We start from the raw sequence: 21,411 nt of genomic DNA, 5'->3' as shown, positions 1-21,411 counted from the left end.
TCTGTGGCAACAGCTGGGTTGGGCATGAGCCTGGTCACAGTATGTGCAGATGTATAGGAATCTGCATGAGGAGGTGAAACATCCACCTGAGTTGAAGTTGTTATAGATCATCTGTCCATTAAAGTAGGACAGATGTCTTCCCCAAGTATCACGAGAGCTGGAAGCAGTAACATGTGACAGAGTGGCAGCTGTGGATGTACTGGGAGCAATGACAGTGGCAGAAGCGGGAGTTGGCATGAGAAGTGAACACAATGCAACAGGATGGGATGGACTGCCACACACATCACATGAAAGGACAGTGTGGCCAGCAATAGATCTCTTAATCCAAAGCACCCCAGTAGCAAGTGATGTTCCATTGCTGCAGGCAGGCGTGGCCCGGGTGGAGAATTGATGGTGGCATTTGTAAATGGTAGAACCCCTAAGCAAACTACAAGATCAAGAATGATGGATAGGTAATGGTCAATTTCCTGCAGGTGGGTCGGAAAGGCAGAGCAGAGTAGGTCACAGTAAATGGAGAAAGCCAGCACGAATTAAGAAACCATCAGGATCTTTCATGATTGAGGTTCGGTAGTTTGAGTATAAAGAAAAGATCACTGATGTTGCGAGGGATGGTGAGAGGTGGGGCCTGGGCCTGGGCCGGAGATGAAGCCTTAAGGGTCTGAGGCTGGGATTGCCGCATCAGGAGGCAGCATAAAAGCTCCAGAGGGTGGCCGGCGAAGGCGGCCTCTGCGGTGTGAGCAGTGGGAGAAGAAACGAGGGCCTGCCTCAAGCAACAGGACTGGCGAGTAGTCCAGTGTCTAGGGCGAAGAGAGTGACGCGAAGAAGGAGGAGAGGCTGAGGAAGAGTAACAAGGACACCTTGAATCTGTGTGCAGAGCAAATCAAAATATCGAAACTTTAGATACTTCAGTTATTTGAGGTAATCTATACAGGTGCTGGTCATAAAATTAGAATATCATGAAAAAGTTGATTTATTTCAGTAATTCCAGTCAAAAAGTTAAACTTGTATATTATACTCATTCATTACACACAGACTGATATATGTCAAGTGTTTATTTTTTTAAATTTGATGATTATAACTGACAACTAATGAAAACCCCAAATTCAGTATCTCAGAAAATTAGAAATATGTCACTCTGTGTGTAATGAATGAATATAATATACAAGTTTCACTTTTTGAATGGAATTACTGAAATAAATAAACCCCTTCATGATATTCTAATTTCATGACCAGCACCTCTATAATTAACAGGAACACAGTGGAAAGTAACGAAAATGTTGAGATCTTGTCTAAATGATACGTGGTTTGTGGGAACTACTTTAAATTCCACCTGGGTAAGTGCGTAATGTGTAAGGGCATTGCTCAGTCAGTCAGTCACTCAGTCTGTTGACAGACACAATCACACAGTGTAAATTGAGCATGTGCAGAGTCCTTCAGTGCTGCACTATGCAGGTACAGAGGGAGAAAATGTGGAGCTATAAGCAGCGTTAAACATTGTTGCTGTTGGAGTTGTTCAAATGAATAAATATGGTTATGAAATAAGTAACGAAATAAATCAACGATTCAACAAATGAGTTCAGCTTGGATTAATAATATGTGTATCACTGAGATAATCTTACATAGGCCAAAAAAAAGCCTAGATTTATTCAGGTAAGATTTCCCATCATTTAAAGTTGACTAGGTGTAATTAAATTATACAGAGCAATTGCAATAAAACAGCCTTGGTAAACCCATAAATATATATATTAGAAAACATGGATAAAAAAAAATATTATCAATAAAAGATATTATTTACAATTAGTCTAAGTTGCTTTAACTGCTATACTGCTATATGTGTATGTATGTATGTATATATATATATATATATATATATATGCATGCATGCTCTGTTTTCCTCCCACAGTCCCACAATCCATGGTCGGTGGATTGGTGACTCAAAGTGTCCATAAGGTCTGAGTTTGTGAGTAAATGTGTGTGTGTTTGTGTCACCCTGTGAAGGACTGGTGTCCCCTCCAGGGTGTGTTCCTGCCCAATGATGCCAGGTAGGCTCTGGACCCACCGCGACCCTGAACTGGATAAGCAGTTACAGACAATGAATTAATTAATATATATTTCAGGAAAGTTTCCTGAGACTTATACCTACTGTAAAGCGAGCAGTAAAAAGTATATTAACCCCGTCCGAACTGAAATGTGGAGTAATACTGCATCACACCCCGGAGAAGATACATTTTTCGCGGGATTCTTGACAATGGAGGAATGTAGGGGACGTTAGATGATTAAATATACGGTTTAAGTAAAAGCTCAGCAGACGTTCAAATCCACAAGACGACCTGTAGGTATGTTTTGTCCACACTAGTAGTCTCCAAACGTGTTATGTACGTGTGTCGTTACCATTAAACGGTTTATAATATCGGTTAGAATAACTGTGTGAAGGGTTAGTAAAGTTTTTTGCCACTTTCTCGCCCATTATCTGTTATGAAGGACTAGAAGATAAATACATTTAAGGCTGTATATTTTTGGTTGTGAAGGCCGATCTCAGAACAGTTGTGACCGTCTAAAACCTCCAGTAGCTCTGCTGTGTATGATCCACACTGTGTGACGGCAGGGCGTGAATCGAGTAGCCCATCCCATCTCTGTTATTTTCACTGAGATTTCTTATCAAGTGTGAATATACCCTAAATATTACTGACGACAGCAAGAGGCAGAGGCAATATTCTCTCTCTCTCTCTGTGTCACTGTGTGTGTGTGTGTGTGTGAGAGAGAGAGAGAGAGAGAGAGAGAGAAAATCTGATGAGCTTGCATAATAGTTCTTCACTGTAGGGGCTCTGCCATGTACTCAACCTCTGTTAAATGCTCTCAGCAGCAGATCTTAGAAGCACTGCTGTGCACACCTGTATAATTAAAAGAAGCAATGTGGAGTGTCTATTCTAGGGCTTAATGAAAGTGCATAAAAAATGTGCCCTACAGATTACTTAAGAATATATATAATAAAATAACATTCTTTAGAAGAATGTTGACAAATAATTATGCTAATTAACAACAAAAATATATATGCACAGTATTGAGGGCTTTTTTTACAAGACATTTTACTGGGGAATAAATAGAAGGTTGTTTGGGGTTATTCAGTTTGATTTTTGTTTTAATTCTAATAGTCTTTAAAGCTGCTTTGTGGCACCATCAGGTTGTAAAAAGTGCTATACAAATACATTTGACTTGACTTGACTAGGTAACTCTCAAGTGGAAAATTTTGTTCAAAGTTCTTCTTATGAACTCCTTCAGCAATAATCTAAAAGATAATCAGGTGACATGGCTTTTGCCCAGTTAATAAAATATGTAGGTCTAGGGATAAAAGCCATTCTGAAAACTAGACTAATTATACCTTTAGACATCCATGACTTTTTAAGAAACCCTATTAAAAATAACAATTACTATGTATTAGGCATACAATATCCTCAACAAGCTCAAAAGAACTCATTTTTTAGAATATTTCTGTTGAGATGAAATTTCCCTGAAAGAATAAATTACATGAGCAATGAGTACAATTATTAGAGCGAGATACTGTAAAGATTATTGAAATGTTTTTTTGTTTGTTTGTTTGTTAATCTGGCATTCCATAATCGTTCAAAGTAATTTAAACACAACAAAGTTATAAGTTTATGAGTTATACAAATTAGCATACAGGTTTCTGTTTAAAACATTAGGCAATTTCTTTGTTGCTATAAGTAGTAAAGTACAGAGATGCTTTTAACTTCCTGGCCTGTCAGTAGTATATAGCCCACACCTTCTGTCAAACATGAATGCTTTATGAACCCTTGATTTATGACCCTAGGTGACAGGTCAGTTTGATTGACACGATCCTCCTTCTGGGCCTGTCCTCTCAGCTTTTCCACCCCAACCCACACCCCCAACATATGGGGTTTCCATGTGGTATTAAAATTGATACTGGTGGTATTTTATGGCTAAATGACTTAAAATGTCTACAGCGTGTGTAAATCAACCTCTTTTTATGGATTCTACAGTTACACCAATTGTTAGTTCTAGCGCTAGAGAAACCAATTTGGTTTTTGCGCCAAGGAAAAAATGGCATTTGGCAGTAGGCCTCGTGAGTACATGAGGGAACTTAAAATTAATCTACAAACCGGATTCCAAAAAAGTTGGGACAAAAAACAAATTGTGAATAAAAACTGAATGCATTGATGTGGAGGTGCCAACATCTAATATTATATTCAGAATAGAACACAGATCACAGATCAAAAGTTTAAACTGAGAGAATGTATCATTTTAAGGGAAAAATATGTTGTTTCAAAATACCATGGCGTCAACAAATCCCCAAAAAGTTGGGACAAGGCCATTTTTTACCACTGTGTGGCATCCCCCCTTCTTCTTACAACACTCAACAGATGTCTGGGGACAGAGGAGACCAGTTTCTCAAGTTTAGAAATAGGAATGCTCTCCCATTCATGTCCATGTCTGGGCCTTCTTTGTCGCACCTTCCTCTTTATGATGTGCCAAATGTTCTCAATAGGTGAAAGATCTGGACTGCAGGCTGGCCGTTTCAGATCCTTCTCCTACGTAGCCATGATGTTGTGATTGCTGCAGAATGTGGTCTGGCATTATCTTGTTGAAAAATGCAGGGTCTTCCCTGAAAGAGATGACATCTAGATGGGAGCATTCAGAACCTGAACATAGTTCTCTGCATTAATGGTGCCTTTCCAGACATGCAAGCTGTCCATGCCACAAGCACTCATGCAACCCCATACCATCAGTGATGCAGGCTTCTGAACGGAGCATTGATAACAACTTGGGTTATCCTTGTCCTCTCTGGTCCGGATGACATTGCATCCCAGTGTTCCATAAAGAACTTCAAATTGTGACTCATCTGACCACAGAACAGTTTTCCATTTTGCCACACTCCATTTTAAAACATCCCTGGCCTAGTGCAAACGTCTGAGCTTGTGCACATTGCTTAGAAATGGCTTCCTCTTTGCACTTGTAGAGTTTCAGCTGGCAACGGCGGATGGCACGTTGGATTGTGTTCACTGACATTGCTTTCTGGAAGTATTCCTGAGCCCATTCTGTTATTTCCTTGACAGTGGCATTCCTGTTTGAGGTGCAGTGACGTTTAAGGGCCCGGAGATCACGAGCATCCAGTAGAGTTTTACGGCCTTGACCCTTACGCACAGCAATTGTTCCAGATTCTCTGAATCTTTTGATGATGTTATGCACGGTTGATAATGATAACTTAAAAGTCTTTGCTATTTTACGCTGGGTAACACCATTCGGGTATCGCTGCACTATCTTTCTGCGCAACAATGGTGGAATTGGTGATCCTCTTACCATCTTGGCTTCAGAGAGACACTGACACTCTGAGAAGCTCTTTTTATACCCAATCATGTTATCAATTGACCTAATTAGTGTTAATTGGTCTTCCAGCTGTTCGCTATATGCTCAATTTCCTTTTACCTGCCACTTATTGCTACTTGTCCCAACTTTTTTGGGATTTGTTGACACTGTGAAATTTTGAATCAACATATTTTTCCTTTAAAATGTTACATTTGCTCAGATTAAACTTTTGATCTGTCATCTATGTTCTATTACAAATAAAATATTGACATTTGCCATCTCCACATCACTGCATTCAGTTTTTATTCACAATTTGTTTAGTGTCCCGACTTTTTTGTAATCTGGTTTGAATCTGATTCTCTTGCTTATGACTTTTGTGGGAAGGTCAAAAGAGGATCACCGCCTTCCAGTGATGTCTGTTAAAATAAACACAAGTCCACATTGAGTGCACGATGCCAAGACACAACCAACACGAGCCATCATGTTTGAGGATTTTCTTCCAGCAGACCATCCTGACACCCATGATCCTATGTGGTATGGAAATTATCGAGTGCTGGACATTGAATATACGCCGACCAACACGGGTCGTGGATTTGTAAACTACAGCTATGGTGAATCGGCGGCGGTCGACACAGTATAAAACAACAGTTTGCAGGATTAATATGGTACCGATCTTAGATGTATGGACATGACATACAGAATTTTTTTTCCACAAGACCTATCAGATGGTTTGGAAGAGTTGATGTCTAGACAACTGGCACTCGTCAAAGCTCCTGAAGACAATGCTACATCTGATTCGATAGATGAGGTGGACGGACAAGTAAGCACTCTGGCATTAAAACTGATATTGTCCATGGTCATTGTAATCTTACAACACATCATAAACAACAAGCTGATGGAAACATAACTTGGTTGTGAAGTGGATCACCCCAGTCAACTTCGACATTCATGCCTGTTTGAGAGATATCTTCTTTTTTGAAAAATACTATAAAGATATAACGCAGACATTGTTCAAACCCAAGTTAAAACATGCCATCGCTGTTCTTCTAAAGTGTTTTGGAATACAACTATCCCTTTTAAAATTTCAAGGATGTGGTGAAACCGTCATCTGTGATTTATAGTGTGAACCATACATTTTTGCAACAATGCAGGAACTAAGAGAAAGCCTGGTTGACCAAACGTCCGAACAGTTATCTGTTGGGAAGGTGGTTCAAAAACTTGCAGTGCTGTTTAAGTGAAAATCGATATAGTTTGTGGACACCAGGGCTTGTCAAAGCATGTGTTGAAACAATGTGTGAACTATGAATTGACACGTTTGTTGTATAAATGTATTGACGATAATGTGGATGATTTTACACTCATTAGTAGCATGCATGATGTTGATGTTAAACGTTTACAAAATTTCATGAATCAAATCAATATTGTCAAATCAACATTGCATAATTAGTGTCATTTGATGCAGTTATGTATAGATTCTAATGAATCAACCCATGTGACTATTAGTAAGTTACTGTTTCTCATGGCTAAGAGTGACAATACATTAAAAATGTGCTTTGTCTATGTACATATATAATAGATATTTGTGTGATAAATCTTTCAACAAAGAAACCGATTAATTTTTATATAGTGATTGAAACATTTGTTGAATATCTAGTTAAGAAAAATATAGATAGTGATAGATATAGATAGTGAGTGTGAAATTTCTAGATTTCCTCGATGCATATTGATTTTTTAATAAAACAGTCAAGCAAACAAATCTGGGGGTCGTAATTTTCAACAATGCCATCTATCAAGAACAGTTTATTACACACAGGATGGGAATACAGAATTGCGCCTGTCTGTGCAACAAGTTTCAGAATGGTTTGCAGGCAAGGATGTGTATACACGCCACAAAGACAAACAACATAATTACAAAAGAAAGTATATACCATATAGTATATGGTACTGACTCTGAATTCCAAGCTGCTCTTGTTGATATGAGTGCATATTCTAGGGAAATAAATATATGTTGACATGTATTGACGTATTCAGCAAATATGTATGAGCCTAATTGTTAAAAAATAAGTCAGATTTCAAAGTCTCAAAGGCATTTGCGACCATATTAGAAGAAGGTAAAGTTTTACTTTGAGGATGTGTTCATTTACATCAAAGGACAATGGGTGACAGTGGTTTTTGTGTCACATTGCTAAGCAATTCATCTAGGTCTGTGTATCCTGATAATAAAATTTGTAATTATAGAACAAAACTTGCCAAACCGATCCATTTAAAAGGTGACTGGGAAGTAGGGGTGATAGAGTTTCAATACCCGCAAACATGGACAAACTTTTGTGAGCTGGATGCCATATTTAGCGTAGTTGATAAAACAATTGAACAAAACCACACAAATAATGCTACCTACCGGCATACATAAACCAGCATTGGTTGGTGAGATTAATATACATCAACAGATCATTCAATAGGTCTTGTTTATGACCAAATAAGTCACAGGGTATTTATAAAGACACTGTCTGATATTGGTTTGATATTTTATGGTAAACTAGCCAACATCTTGGGTTTTAAACCAGGAGTGATACTAGAGTGTTGTTAAAACAAATGATCCGGATATTGTACAGAAACAGTATGCACACCCTGTTGACATCTTTGGAGGTTTCTATGCAACGTTTGTTTACACAGACATTGTTAATTACCAGAGATAATTAAGAAAAATCTCACAGTTAATTAGTCAGAGACAGCTATGTACCCTGTTAAGTCAACATGTACGAGTCAACAACAAAGTCACAGACAAACTGTATTTTGCTATAGAAGTGAAAACTGATCAGAACCAGTACATAATGTTTTCCTACGAGGAGGTGGTGGTAAAGCTGCATTTTAGCCCAACAATGTGTGGTGCAGGATTTGGTGGGATTTTTACAAATGTTCAGAATGGCTATAACGTTATTCAAGAATGGGTTTAGTATAGCCAAACTACATCTAAAAACAGCTGCTTAAAACATTGTAAGCGTTCATCGCATGTCTGAATAGTGCATTAAATCAGAACTGGACTTTTTTACAGTACCTTTAACACAAACTGCTATAGAGATAAACACATGTTGAAATTATATGGATCTAAACAACACACCCGATGGAAGCGACATTGATGATGGAGCCACTGTGGGACTGATAATCTCTAGGAGCTACAATATTTTCACAGGTCGGCATGTCCCTAAGTGACAGGCTGGTATCACAGAGTTCAAGTACTTACCCACACTGTAGAATGATAGAATGTCTTGTAGCCTGGCAAAGAGGGTCGCATTTACAAACGCTAGTAATTTGGTAGAAATTGATGCTTAACTGCCTTGATATAAAAACTCAAGACACGCAATAAGGATGATTTCTGTCTAATGTGACATGACACTTAGCATACAAAGTAAATATTCTCTCTGCATCATTATTTGTCAAAAAAGTATCTTTGTCACCTGCTGTAAGGTTAGGTCATGCTCAGGCATTTCTTGTCAAAAACTGCTAAATATCCTATTGACAGAATATGTCTAAGAATTTTTTCCATACCCGATGGAACACATGTTTCTAACCAAGAAAATTTGTTCTTGGGGACTCTACCAATGTCTATGATAATAGCAAAGATTAATAATGATGCTTTCACAGGTGCATATAATAAAAATTGTTTTGCATTTACACATTACAACTTGGAGTTTCTTGCAGTCTATTTAGACGATCAACAATTTACTACACCAGCCCAATTTCCATTCCAGCTCTGCTGTGCGTGAATTGTTCCAATTAGCACTTGCATCTGGAAGGCATCTGAAAAACCAGGCTTTGCCTATTGATAGACAGGATTTCCTACAAGGCTACACTCTGTATGCATTTAATCTCACACCTGATGAAGAATGCAGTCAACACATGTCTTTGGTCAATTCAGATAATATTAAACTGGAGGCCCATTGCTGACAGCCACTCTCGCATAACGTAAATGTGGTTTAGTATGCTGGTTTTGATAGTATCGTCTAAGTGCACAGAGTTAAGGTAAGTTCATTAGACGCCATTTGTAAAATAACATGCCTCTGCACGGGTTTGTCTTTAAATAAAGTGGTAGGTTTCTATATAGTCTGTCTGACATAATGATCTATAGGCGTATTTTCTGAATGTAAAAAACTGGTGTGTTTGAAAGCAGATCTGTACTGAGATGAAAGTTTTGAGAGTCTTTGCTTTATAATCAATGAAAAGATGCCCGAACGACTTACTTACAGCATTTTCAAAACACCCCATGAAAAATTTGGTGTTGCCTGGGTACATTGGTCTACCTAATATACAAACCAGATTGTTGTCTCTAAGATTTTTAAATAATATGCAATAGTTTGTGTTCAAAGTAAGTGTCTTACCAGACTTTCCTTGAAAAAACTAATTTTGCATTCGGTAAATGGCACTTAAATTTCTATGATGTACATACTGTGTAAGCATATATTCCACATCAGCATTATTGCTGGCATATTTTAAAGCATCATCAATTATTAACAAATTGTTTCTGTTAAGCAGTAAAAGTGTGTCGTCACAGAGATGTTGTTATCCCTTGAACAAATTAATATTTTGTACTTTGTAACATGTTTACTATATTTTATATTTTATTTGAAATCAACTCATCATAATGCTCAATCAATTCTTTTACACAAAATGTTCTTGCAGAATTTGATGGCCCACTTATTACACATGAAAATTAATTCTGTAACCTAAAATGAAAGCCATCAGCATCTATTACACCATGCCAACTTTAGTACCCATAAGGAAGTGTTGAAAAATCATGCAACAGGACATTTGTTGTACAAAACATTTGTTGTATATACATAAAAAAAAAAGTCAAAACCAGCCGCATTTTGTGCTAAACAGGTGTACCCCTGATATTTGAGGTGTCTAAACTTTCTCATGAGCTGTTCTATGCAGTCAGACCCTTCTGCTCTGCACCATCAAATGTAATAGCACAGACAAAATTAGCTTCATGCTTTCTATTTTCAAAACATGTCTCAAAGTCAAAAAAGATGTAAGAATTACTGGGTTATTTGATTTTGATTGGCTTTATGTAACATTCATGTGTGGCGTCTGATATTAAATCTTCACCACAATGAACACAACGACCCGACACACACCTGTGGGGTTTTGGTTTGGTTAAACTAACATGGTAATGACGTCCACATTTTTTGCAATACTTGGTTAGATTGCTATCACAACTAGACAGAAGGCAGACACTTGCGGTAAACAGTAAAAGGAGTTTATTAATCACAATCCAAAAGGGAATGACAAAAACAAGCATGGGTCGAATACCGGAAACAAACAGTACGTTAGAGAAAATCCAAAAGAGTAGTCAAAAACCAGGCAGAGTCCACGAACCGGAGAGTAAACAAATCCAAGTGAGCAAGACAATGACGAGAACCGAAAGACAAGCAGAAAGTAGGTAACGGGGATTCAGGATCGACAGGTATCTAGAGAACGCTTTGTATGCCGATACGAATCATGGCAATACTCGGCATGGACTGATAAGTGAGTGAAGCTTATATGAGATAACCAGGTGTGCATGATCAGAATTCCGGTGAGTGAGAACAGTGTAGAGTCATGTGACAGTCTGATGCATTCTGGGATCTGGAGTTCTGAGAGACATGCGTGACAGTACCCTCCCCTGAAGGCATAGGAGGCGGCCTGGAACGAGGACAACCACGACCACCAAACTGACCAGAAGTACCAGAGCTAGGGACAGTTGCACATGCTGAGGTCTGAGATCGCCGCTGACTTTTAGATCTAGACGTGGGATGGGATAGAGTGGGAGTGGAAAGTGATCTTCTAGGACGACCCCTATGACGAGGAGCCGGCTTCACGGGATAGCGGTGAGTGAAACGCCAACACAAGACCCGGATCACAAACATCCTTAGCGGGTGCCCATGAACGTTCTTCAGGGCCATAACTCTGCCAGTCAATGAGATATTGGAGAACCCCTCCACGTCTACGCGAATCCAGTATCTCACGCACGGCGTAAATAGACGAATCCTCCTGTTCAATGGCCGTGGGTGGTACATCGTCCGGTAGTTCCTCGTTCAAGGGTCCTGAAACTACAGGTTTGAGAAGAGAGACATGAAAAGAGTTATGAATACGATATTGAGCTGGAAGCTCCAACTTATAGTAACATCGCAGAAACACGGAAAGGTCCAATAAACTTGGATTGGAGCTTCCTACAACAACCTGATATCCTTAGTTGATAACCATACCCGATCTCCAATTTGGTATGAGGGAGAATAAGACCGGTGCTTATCTGACCGCTCTTTATACCGAGACCATGTGTTGGTGTGTCTCCTCCCAAACTTCCTCGCTGCGTCACATCCATTCATCCACGTCTGGTATTCCTGAGATAGCAGCAGTCCAGGGAGCTAACGGAGGTTGATAACCTAGGACACACTGAAATGGAGTGAGCCCTGTGGTAGAATTTACCAGAGAGTTTTGTGCAATTTCAGACCACACCAAATACTGAGACCAGTCCTGAGGATACTTGTGACAATACATGCATAAGTATTTACCCAGTTCTTGATTCATCTGTTCACATTGTCCATTGCTCTGACGTGAATTGTGGACCTCGATCTGACAAAATGTCCCCTGGAACTCCAAAATGATGGAAAACATGAGTATATATGGCTTTAGCCGTGTCGAAAGCAGTGGGTAGCGACAGGAAAGGTACACATTTTACACCTCTAGAGAACCCGGTCAATTACTGTAAGCACAGTGGTATACCCCTCAGATATGGACAGATGAGTGACAAAGTCCAAAGCTATGTGAGACCAGGGACGTTCAGGAACTGGTAGGGGCATAAGTTTACCTGCAGGAAGCGTCTTGGGGGTTTTTGACTGAGCACAGACTAAACATGATGCGATAAACTTATGAACATCTGCCCTAACAGATTCCCACCAATAGCGAGCAAGGATGAGTTGAGTAGTGCGTGTCTCACCCAGGTGACCAGACGACAGGGAAGAATGTGCCCAGGTGATTAACTTGTCTCTGAGTGGAGCCTGTACATACTTTTTACTTTCTGGACATTCACTGGGCACTTTTGATTTATTTTCATGTTCGATTTGTTCATCGAGTTCCCATCTAATAACTGACACTGAGACAGATGGCGGGAACATGAAGTCACTGTCCCTCTTCTCCTTAAGGTCCACCTGATTTAAACGGGACAGAGCGTCAGCGTTAATGTTGTTACTGCCTGGATGGAAAGTAATAGAGAAAAAAAAAATAATGACCACCTGGCCTGACGAGAATTCATTCTCTTAGCAGTACGCAAAATACTCAATTCTTATGATCAGTTATCACTAGGAAGGGATGTAAAGAACCCTCCGACCAATGTCTCCATTCTTCCAGGGCTAATTTCACTGTTAGCAGTTCTCCATTTCCAATACCATAGGCATGCTCAGCAGGAGACAGTTCATGAGAATAGAAAGCGATTGGGTATAACTTAGAAAAATCCCCCTTCCGCTGAGATAGTATAGCGCCTACCCCCGTTTCAGAAGCGTCTACCTCGACCACAAAGGGATACTGTGGATCCGGATGTTTGAGAATGGGGGCAGTAGAAAAAGCTCTCTTAAGACGCTCAAAAGCGAGTTGCGCTTGAGGAGACCAGTATAACGCTGAGAATTACATTTAAGTAAGGCAGTAAGAGGCGCCGCGATGGAACTAAAGTTCCTAATGAATCTCCTATAGAAATTAGCAAAACCTAAAAAATGTTGGAGTTCCTTAATATTTTTCAGGACTGGCCAGTCCACCACAGCTTCCCTTTATGATCGTCCATAACTTAGAAATGAAATAGTCTGCTGGTGAAATTCACACTTCTCTCCCTTGACATAAAGATTGTTCTCTTTAAGATGTTGAAGTACCTTACTGACTTGAGTTATGTGCGTATTAACATCTGGGGAGTAAATCAATATAAGCTATCACAAACCTTCCTAACATATCCCGGAATATGTCATTTATGAATGACTGAAACACTGACTGGGCATTTGCTAGCCAATAGCTCATTACCAGGTATTCATAGTGACCCTTAGTAGTACTAAACGCCATTTTCCATTCATCACCCTCCTTGATTCGTATGAGATTTTAAGCACTACGAAGATCTGGCTTTATGAAAATTGTAGCACCTCGTAATTGCTCTAATGCTACAGGAATAAGTGGTAGTGGGTATGCAAATTTCTTAGTAATATCATTAAGAGCACAATAGTCTATACAGGGCCATAATCCTCCATCATTTTTCTTGACAAAAAAAGAACCCAGATGCTACAGGAGACTTTGATGGCCAGATAAACCCTTGTGCTAAAGCTTCCTTAACATATTCTTCTATGACTCTCTCTTCCTCTAAATTAAGTGGGTAAATACGCGATTTGGGCAAAGTAGCTCCCTCTATGAGTTCTATGGCACAGTCATAAGTTCTATGTGGAGGTAATTTTGTAGCTTTGACCTTACTAAACACTTCTGAGTACTTAGAATACCCTGAGGGAATTTGTACAGGTACACGTGAATCAGGACTCTCCACCAATGTGGAATGGATAGAAAGAGGTGGTGAGTCTCTAACCAAGGTAATCATAAGATAATTTGAAAATCTAATTTAGGGAGCACCAGAAGAGATATCCATTCATGATGTAAACAACTGGTTTGAAGCCGAACTGGAATTGTCTCTTGAGAAATGGGATCTCCTCCAATTGGAAGACCGTCTAAGGCACAGACCAGGACTCGTCTGCACAACCTCGTCTGGATATTTAACAGGGTGATGATGGACTGATGAATGAAGTTTTCTTCGGCTCCAGAGTCAATCAGTGCTGGAACAACAATATAATTTCCTTGGCAGTATACAGTAACTGGTATTAAAAAATATCTTGAAATTAATCTTGTTGTGGGTACACTCACCGTATTGACGTGTGAAGCTTTCTCCTGATGAGGTGTCGGTCTACTCTGCGGACGTCTTCTACAATCACATCTGAAGTGATCAGAGCCTCCGCAACACAAACACAATCCACTGTGTATACGTAGACGGAGTTCCTCTTGAGACAGTCTCAAAACATCACACTGCATAGGCTCAGTTGAAGGATTAGGACCGGGAACAAAACTTGAGTGCATCCTTGGTCTCTCTGAACCAGGAACGGATTGACCCTTTAAGGTAAGGTGCCTCTGACCCGAGGTCTTGGGTCTTTTCTTTAGAAGTTGATCAAGACGAATGAATAGGGAAATGAGTTGATCCAAAGATAATCCTTCATCTCTACAGGCCAATTCCGTAATTATATCTGAGTTAAGACTGTTCTGGAAAACATTTCTCAGCACTGGCTCATTCCACCCACTTCCTGCCACAATAGTTCTAAATTCCAAAGCATTAGCGGCTGCTGTGCGAGACCCTTGCTTAAGGGTTAGAAGGATTTCACCATTGGATTGACCTTCATTAGCGTGATCAAACACCTCCCAGAACATAGTCACAAACTCGGGATAAGTTTTATTCATAATATTGTTCCATACCGCAGTGGCCCATTTGAGTGCTTTACCCGTAAGGCGTGACATCAGAAAAGTTATTTTGGATTTAGCAGTACTAGGAGGTGTGTTCTCAAAAAATATAGAACACTGTAACAAAAATCCACTACATTTGGCTGGATTACCCTCAAACATTTCAGGTTTGCTGATGGGATAATGCAAAGAGACGTTAACAGTGACTGAAGGAGACTCAGGGTTAGGACTATGAGCTGGAAAGCAAGTTGTAAGGGCCTTAACGCTCTCTAACACCTGCAAAAGTTGTTGTTGCTGAGAGAGAAATTCTATAGCTTGAGTCACACTAGCTAGCGTTTGCTGGTGTTGACCTAGAATTTGGCCTTGAATGCTTAAAGCCATTATCATGGCATCAGAACCCACTGTCTGCATACTATGGCAGAGTATTCTGTCACGACTGGACAGAAGGCAGACACTTGCGGTAAACAGTAAAAGGAGTTTATTAATCACAATCCAAAAGGGAATGACAAAAACAAGCATGGGTCGAATACCGGAAACAAACAGTACCTTAGAGAAAATCCAAAAGAGTAGTCATAAAAAAGTAGTCCACGAACCGGAGAGTAAACAGTTGCAAGGGAGCAAGACAAAGACGAGAACCAAAAGACGAGCAGAAAGTAGGTAACGGGGATTCAGGATCGACAGGTATCTAGAGAAAGCTTTGTATGCGGATATGAATCAAGGCAATACTCGGCATGTACTGGTAAGTGAGTGAAGCTTATATAATGAGATAACCAGGTGTGCATGATCAGAATTCCGGCGAGTGAGAATGGTGTAGAGTCATGTCATTGTCTGATGCATTCTGGGGTCTGGAGTTCTGAGAGACATGCGTGACAATTGCATTAAGATGCCATCACCTTGGCACTTTTTTTACCACTACTGTGATAGACTGCTGTTTCTGTTTCTTATGCTGCTCATAACAATAGTCGGACTTACAGTAACGTGAACAGTCATCACATATTTGACAAGTCTGGGGTATTTGTGACACATCACATCTTGACACACATCACAACTATATTTACAACTATTATCTCTGGCGTTGGTGTAACCCGTATAACAAAATGCGCAAACATATGGCATGCCTATGAATGCTTTCAAATTTTTTCCCAAATAATAATGACTTTCATGGACATACAGAAGCCATGTCTTGATATGAAGTTTGGTACTTATCTAATTTACCCAAACAACTCACAACAATTTTAAAACAACAATACTTATATTCAAAACGATCAATATCATTAAACCCAACCCTATGGTCACACGAATAGCTAACATTTGCCTGTATCTGTTCGGCTATAGATTCTAATGTGTTATGTGAGGCATGTGGATTCAGAAAAAGAGCAATGCAGATTGCAAAACACAGATTGTTTCAGATGTTGTTGGGTAGAAAAGATTCAGTTTGTTCCTTTTGATCACATGATCGTGTGCTAGGTCAGGCATCTTACGACTAACACCACCTGTTTTCCCATGACTATCGAGACAGTCAACACCAAGCTATCATCCGTTTTAATACTGTTGTTACTCTGGATAACCCTTTTAATAGCATCTGAAAACCTCTCTACACTGTAACCATCCCTTGAAAACAACACAATGTTTACATCAGACTACTACCTCTAGATGTGATGTCAGTAATGCTACCATCACCAGCCAGATAATATTTTTTATATTAAAATTTGCTCTATTTCACATATTATATATATTTGTCAATAGTCAGATTAATCTTTTATTCATGCAAAGATAATATGAGACATTCTCTAATATTTCATCAATATTATAGCAGCTGTAGAAGAATTAGTTATAATTAATTATTATTATTAATTTTATTATTATTGAGCTGCTGAAGAGTTCTTGGAAATGGAATCTGACCAGAGAGTAAGAATTCTGTACAAAAATTGAGCACACACAAATAAATAACCAAGGACTTGTTTTATTAACACAACTGGTTTATTAAATGTTTTATCAAATATTGAATATTGATTATATATTTATATAATGAATTGGACTACAGAGACACATGAGGAAGGGGGGAATATTAATAGCATGAGGAATTTCTCTATGATAACTCTGCTATCATAGTCTAAAAGGTGGCTATAGTTTGTCTCAGTAATACACTCGACACCAATCTGAGTTATGACTTGAACCACATGACCCTAATTCCTCCCTGGAGATGCTGCGTTGGTGTGAGTAGACGACTTCCCAGATGCACAGATCATGGAGCCATTGGCCTGGTCGCATAGTCGCAGCGGTCATCCACTATTTCTCTTCTTCCCAGGGCTTTTGTCAGAGACACAGCTGTAGTGGGGCAATCACTCTGAAGAAGCCTGTGGTGTTCTCTATTGCTGGATTTGCGTCCTTTGGCGAACCACAGGCCCATGTGTCCTAAGTCACAGACTGTGGGGCTTAAGCTTTTACTCCACAACTTTCAGTGTTCAGAGGTCTAAGGTTTCTTTCAAGCTCAGGGTGAGGCGTCGAGCATTGCTGGACTAAAATAAAGCTTCTTAATTTGCTTATATATACATATAAATAAAACGTTGGCTGGAATTTTTATTGCCTTGTGGCAATGGCTCTACCTTAGTTGAACTACTTGGCTGGAAGTAGATTCACCTTTGAGTGAATCTCTAATTCTCCTCTTTCATTCCATTTCTGCCTTTCACACTCGTACCACTCCTCTGCCATTTCTACCGTTCTTCTTCATCTTTATTAAACCATAAATGCTTGTACACCAGTGGTTTAAACTGGGCATGATGATCCATGCTTTGGAGGTGTGTTAAAGGGCAAGATGAGAATTCCTCCCTCATTCCCAAATGGAGTCAGCGACATCTGCTGGTTTGGAGGGGAAACACCTTGGGTGTATATGACCGCTTATATAACATTTATTGTAATTAATCTTTGTTTTTTCATCAGTGTCAGACTAATTAATGGCATTCTGTTAAAAGACTGGTGAACCAACAGTGGCACTAGAGTCTCAATCCATTAATTGAGCACTACAATTTAAAAAGATCAGTTGTATGATCACTTTTCAAAGTATATTTCAATTGATTTTGTAAAAACCCACCCAAGAGATTTAAGTTTACAACTAAATGTTGCAATATTTGATGTATTTTTTTCTGCACTACAGGATACATGGAGTTGTTTGTGTTTAGCATTAGTTATGACTAATTATTAACTGGCTATGTTGCCCAGGCATTTCATGCCTAACCTTTTTCAGTGTTTGAAGAAAATAAAAACTCCTCTAAGTAGAAGCCTGTGTGGAACCAATTTTTATTCTCATTTATGCAACTGGCTACATTACATTGATTACATGCAATTATTAATTAATTGATTAATATGTAATAGTCCATTTAATGCTATAGAAATATTAAGTAAAATTGAACCAATAATAACCAATAATAATTAATAAAAAAGCAACCAAATTTAATGACAATTTGCTCAGCTCCAGCAGATGAACATGCTGCTGCCGTGGTCAGTGCTGATATCCGTGGCTGCATGCATGCACTACGTTGTGCATGGCACGGAAGGAATGCAGGTCACTAAGCATACATGAAATATATACATTAGGCTAATAATAATAATAATAATAATAGTAAACTACATTACAGAAAGATTCTTCACAAGTCCCAAATCTTGAGTCTAAATTGAGTCTGAGTCATTTGAAGGCAAGTCTCAAGTCAAGTCTGAAATAAGTCTGAGGTATAATTTTTATGATTGAACATTCCAGACTTTAGGTGCCAAAAGAGAATGTTTCTCTAAATGAGAATGTTATCTTAGTGGTTTGTGGACACTGGAGGTGTCCTGGCTAAATTTCTAAAGATTAAAAATTTCAAATTTCAATTAAACCATATTAATCTGAGGTTAAACATTGACAGTATGGTGCTGTCAATATTGTTTTTAGGGCTGAGCGATAGGTACCATAATATATATACACATGTATTTTTAGGTAGAATGTTGATACATGATTGGATTATATATCAAAACATTTAAAAATGACACATTTAAGGAACATTATGTAATATGTTACTATATAATTTTACTATGTAACATTGCAACTTCAGAATCATTGTGATGCTTCAATGACCTGCAATAGGTAGAATAAAGCCTCTATCATTGCTACTCTGGGCTCATTGCACTGTATAACTTTTGGGGAAGGGTAACAGTTGCCGGGGGAATTTATACAGTGTTTTGAACTTTAAAAAATAACTTTGTGTGTTTAACATAGAGGTATACTAGTTAAAGCATGGCATAGCTTGTTTGCAGATATACGTCAGAAGATAGTGCTTAAAGCTACACAATGAAATGATTATCAGAGAACAGTTATAGATAAGAAATGTGCACAGCATCTGTTTTTCAAAAGCTCTACCCCTGGATGAGCCAAAAAGTGAAAGAGAAATATCAATCACATAAGTGATAATTAGATATATTTTTAAAGATAATATGGCTTTTATCATTATTATATTTATAAATATTTATGTATGCCTGTTTTAATTGTGTGATTCTGCTTTTAGGTTGCCTCAGAGTACTTTAAGGACACCACCCTATTGCTGATGGGAGTTATATGCCTAGCTGCTTCCATAGAAAAGTGGAATCTCCATAAACGCATTGCCCTCCGTATGGTAATGATTGCAGGGGCCAAACCTGGAATGTGAGTCCTTTACACAGTCCTTCAAACAATCAAAATATATATCTGACTGTTCTACAAACCAGAAAGATTGGGATTTTTATGTAAATGCAATTCAAACTATTTGTGACATGCTAATTCCCTTGAATCTTAATTTAACTGACAATAAATATTATTTCCATGATTTTCACAAAACATTAATTGTATTTTATAAATATAAACACATTTTGACTTTGATGCCTGTAGCATCAAAACAGAAGCATGTTTACCATTGTGTTAAACTGGAACTGTTTACACAGTTAAACCATATGTCAATTCTTTGTAGAAACTTAGCAGAGTCTTCTGGGCCAAAGATTATTTCAGATCGTCTGTAAGAAAATAGAGACATATTAAATTGTCATGTTTTATACTCATAAATTAAGGATTCATACAATTAAGTTATAGCATATTCTTGTTTGTACTGCATTTTACGCAATTTTATTATTTTATATTCTACACTTTAAAACTCCCAATTAACCTAATTAATTCTACAATATTTAATGCAAATTAAATTATTTCCAGTCCCAGAACATCACCAAGCCACCACCATGCTACACCATGTGTGTTTTTTCAGCATGTTTTATCCAGACATTCAGTTGATACATCAGCACAAATTGTCCCGTTTTGTTTCATCACTCAATTAAACAGACTTCAATAATTTCTTCAGCTCTTAGGTCAGTGTGGGTGTATATCTTGGTGTTTAGGCATGGAGTGTTTCAGCGCTTTGTACAATTTAAATTGTGTTTGTTTGATTGGTATTGTACATTTTGCTAATAAACCTAATTTGCAGTTGGAGTTTAATAATTTTGACTGCAAATGTATTGCTGATGAGTTTAAATTCAGTTTTAAGTTGATGTTTTACAGTTCAATGCAGGGTGGATGTGTTTCAAACTGGTTTTGGTGTTGATCTGTTACAGGTTAGTATTGGGTTTCATGTGTTGCACTGTATTCTTATCAATGTGGCTGAGTAACACCTCCACAACAGCCATGGTGATGCCAATTGCTGAAGCTGTGCTGCAGCAGCTCATCTACACCGGTATTGCTGATTCCCATAATGACTCAGACACTGTGGAGACACAAGAATACGAAAGTGGTAAGACAAAGACCTTCATCAGGCAAACAAAAAAGAACTGTGTTCTTTATATACATTCATCAGTGTAGCTTTTATACAACAAATAAACAAATAAATAAACAAATAAAATACATTGGAGAAAATCTTGATCTTCAGGACCATGGTGCAGCATGCAATAATAGTATGTTAGACAGGACTACATGAAATGCTGATAGAAACAGTGAGGAACAAATGCAGAATATACAATACATGTACAATACAATAAACATACAGTACAATAAACACAAAGGAAAATAATTATTCACTAAACAAATATGACAACAAGACATCAGTCTTAATATATATATATATATTTAGCATATATATATATATATATATATATATATATATATATATATATATATATATATATATGCTCACTAAATTATATTTTGCAGAAAAAGAAGAGAACTTGAACAAGAATCAGCTTGAACTACTTTACTGCAAAGAAAGGTACATGTTCAATTAAAAGAGAAGTTATTCTTATTCATTGCATTTCTGTTTTATCCACATGGTTTATTTATGTTTTAGCTTTATTCTATAAAATATATTTGTTTATTAATACAGTTGTGAGAAACCAGAGCTCTGCATATTGTCTGAGGTAAGATACACAACATAATCTGAATGATAGTACCATCATTCTGTGAGTGCATCATGCTCCATTATTCTTTGTTTGTGCTACAGGAAGCTAATGGTCTTACACTGAAGCCCAGTCTGGGACCAGATCTTCCAATGCAGACTAATGGATATTTACCTCAGG

The 21,411-nt window shown here is 38.3% G+C and overlaps 1 protein-coding gene across 3 annotated transcripts in view; it reads left to right on the top strand.

Annotated features, from left to right (window-relative positions):
• Positions 1-21,411, top strand: part of slc13a4 (solute carrier family 13 member 4) — a 46,781-nt gene that overhangs the window by 8,786 nt on the left and 16,584 nt on the right. For 2 of the 3 annotated variants that reach the window (XR_010802217.1, XM_066668236.1), the window contains exons 3-7: positions 19,389-19,525; positions 20,458-20,633; positions 21,050-21,104; positions 21,219-21,252; positions 21,336-21,410. Coding sequence is in view for 2 of the 3 variants with exons in the window: in XM_066668236.1 (XP_066524333.1) it covers positions 19,389-19,525; positions 20,458-20,633; positions 21,050-21,104; positions 21,219-21,252; positions 21,336-21,410 (477 nt within the window). In the remaining variant the exon portion in view is untranslated. Of the gene's footprint in view, positions 1-1,911; positions 2,043-19,388; positions 19,526-20,457; positions 20,634-21,049; positions 21,105-21,218; positions 21,253-21,335; position 21,411 lie in introns of those variants that run through there. The other variant, XM_066668237.1, reaches the window with a different exon arrangement.

The sequence above is a fragment of the Hoplias malabaricus genome, chromosome 4 (assembly GCF_029633855.1).
Source record: "Hoplias malabaricus isolate fHopMal1 chromosome 4, fHopMal1.hap1, whole genome shotgun sequence".
Classification (NCBI taxonomy): Eukaryota; Metazoa; Chordata; class Actinopteri; order Characiformes; family Erythrinidae; genus Hoplias; species Hoplias malabaricus.
This window is presented reverse-complemented; position numbering and strand designations above follow the sequence as displayed.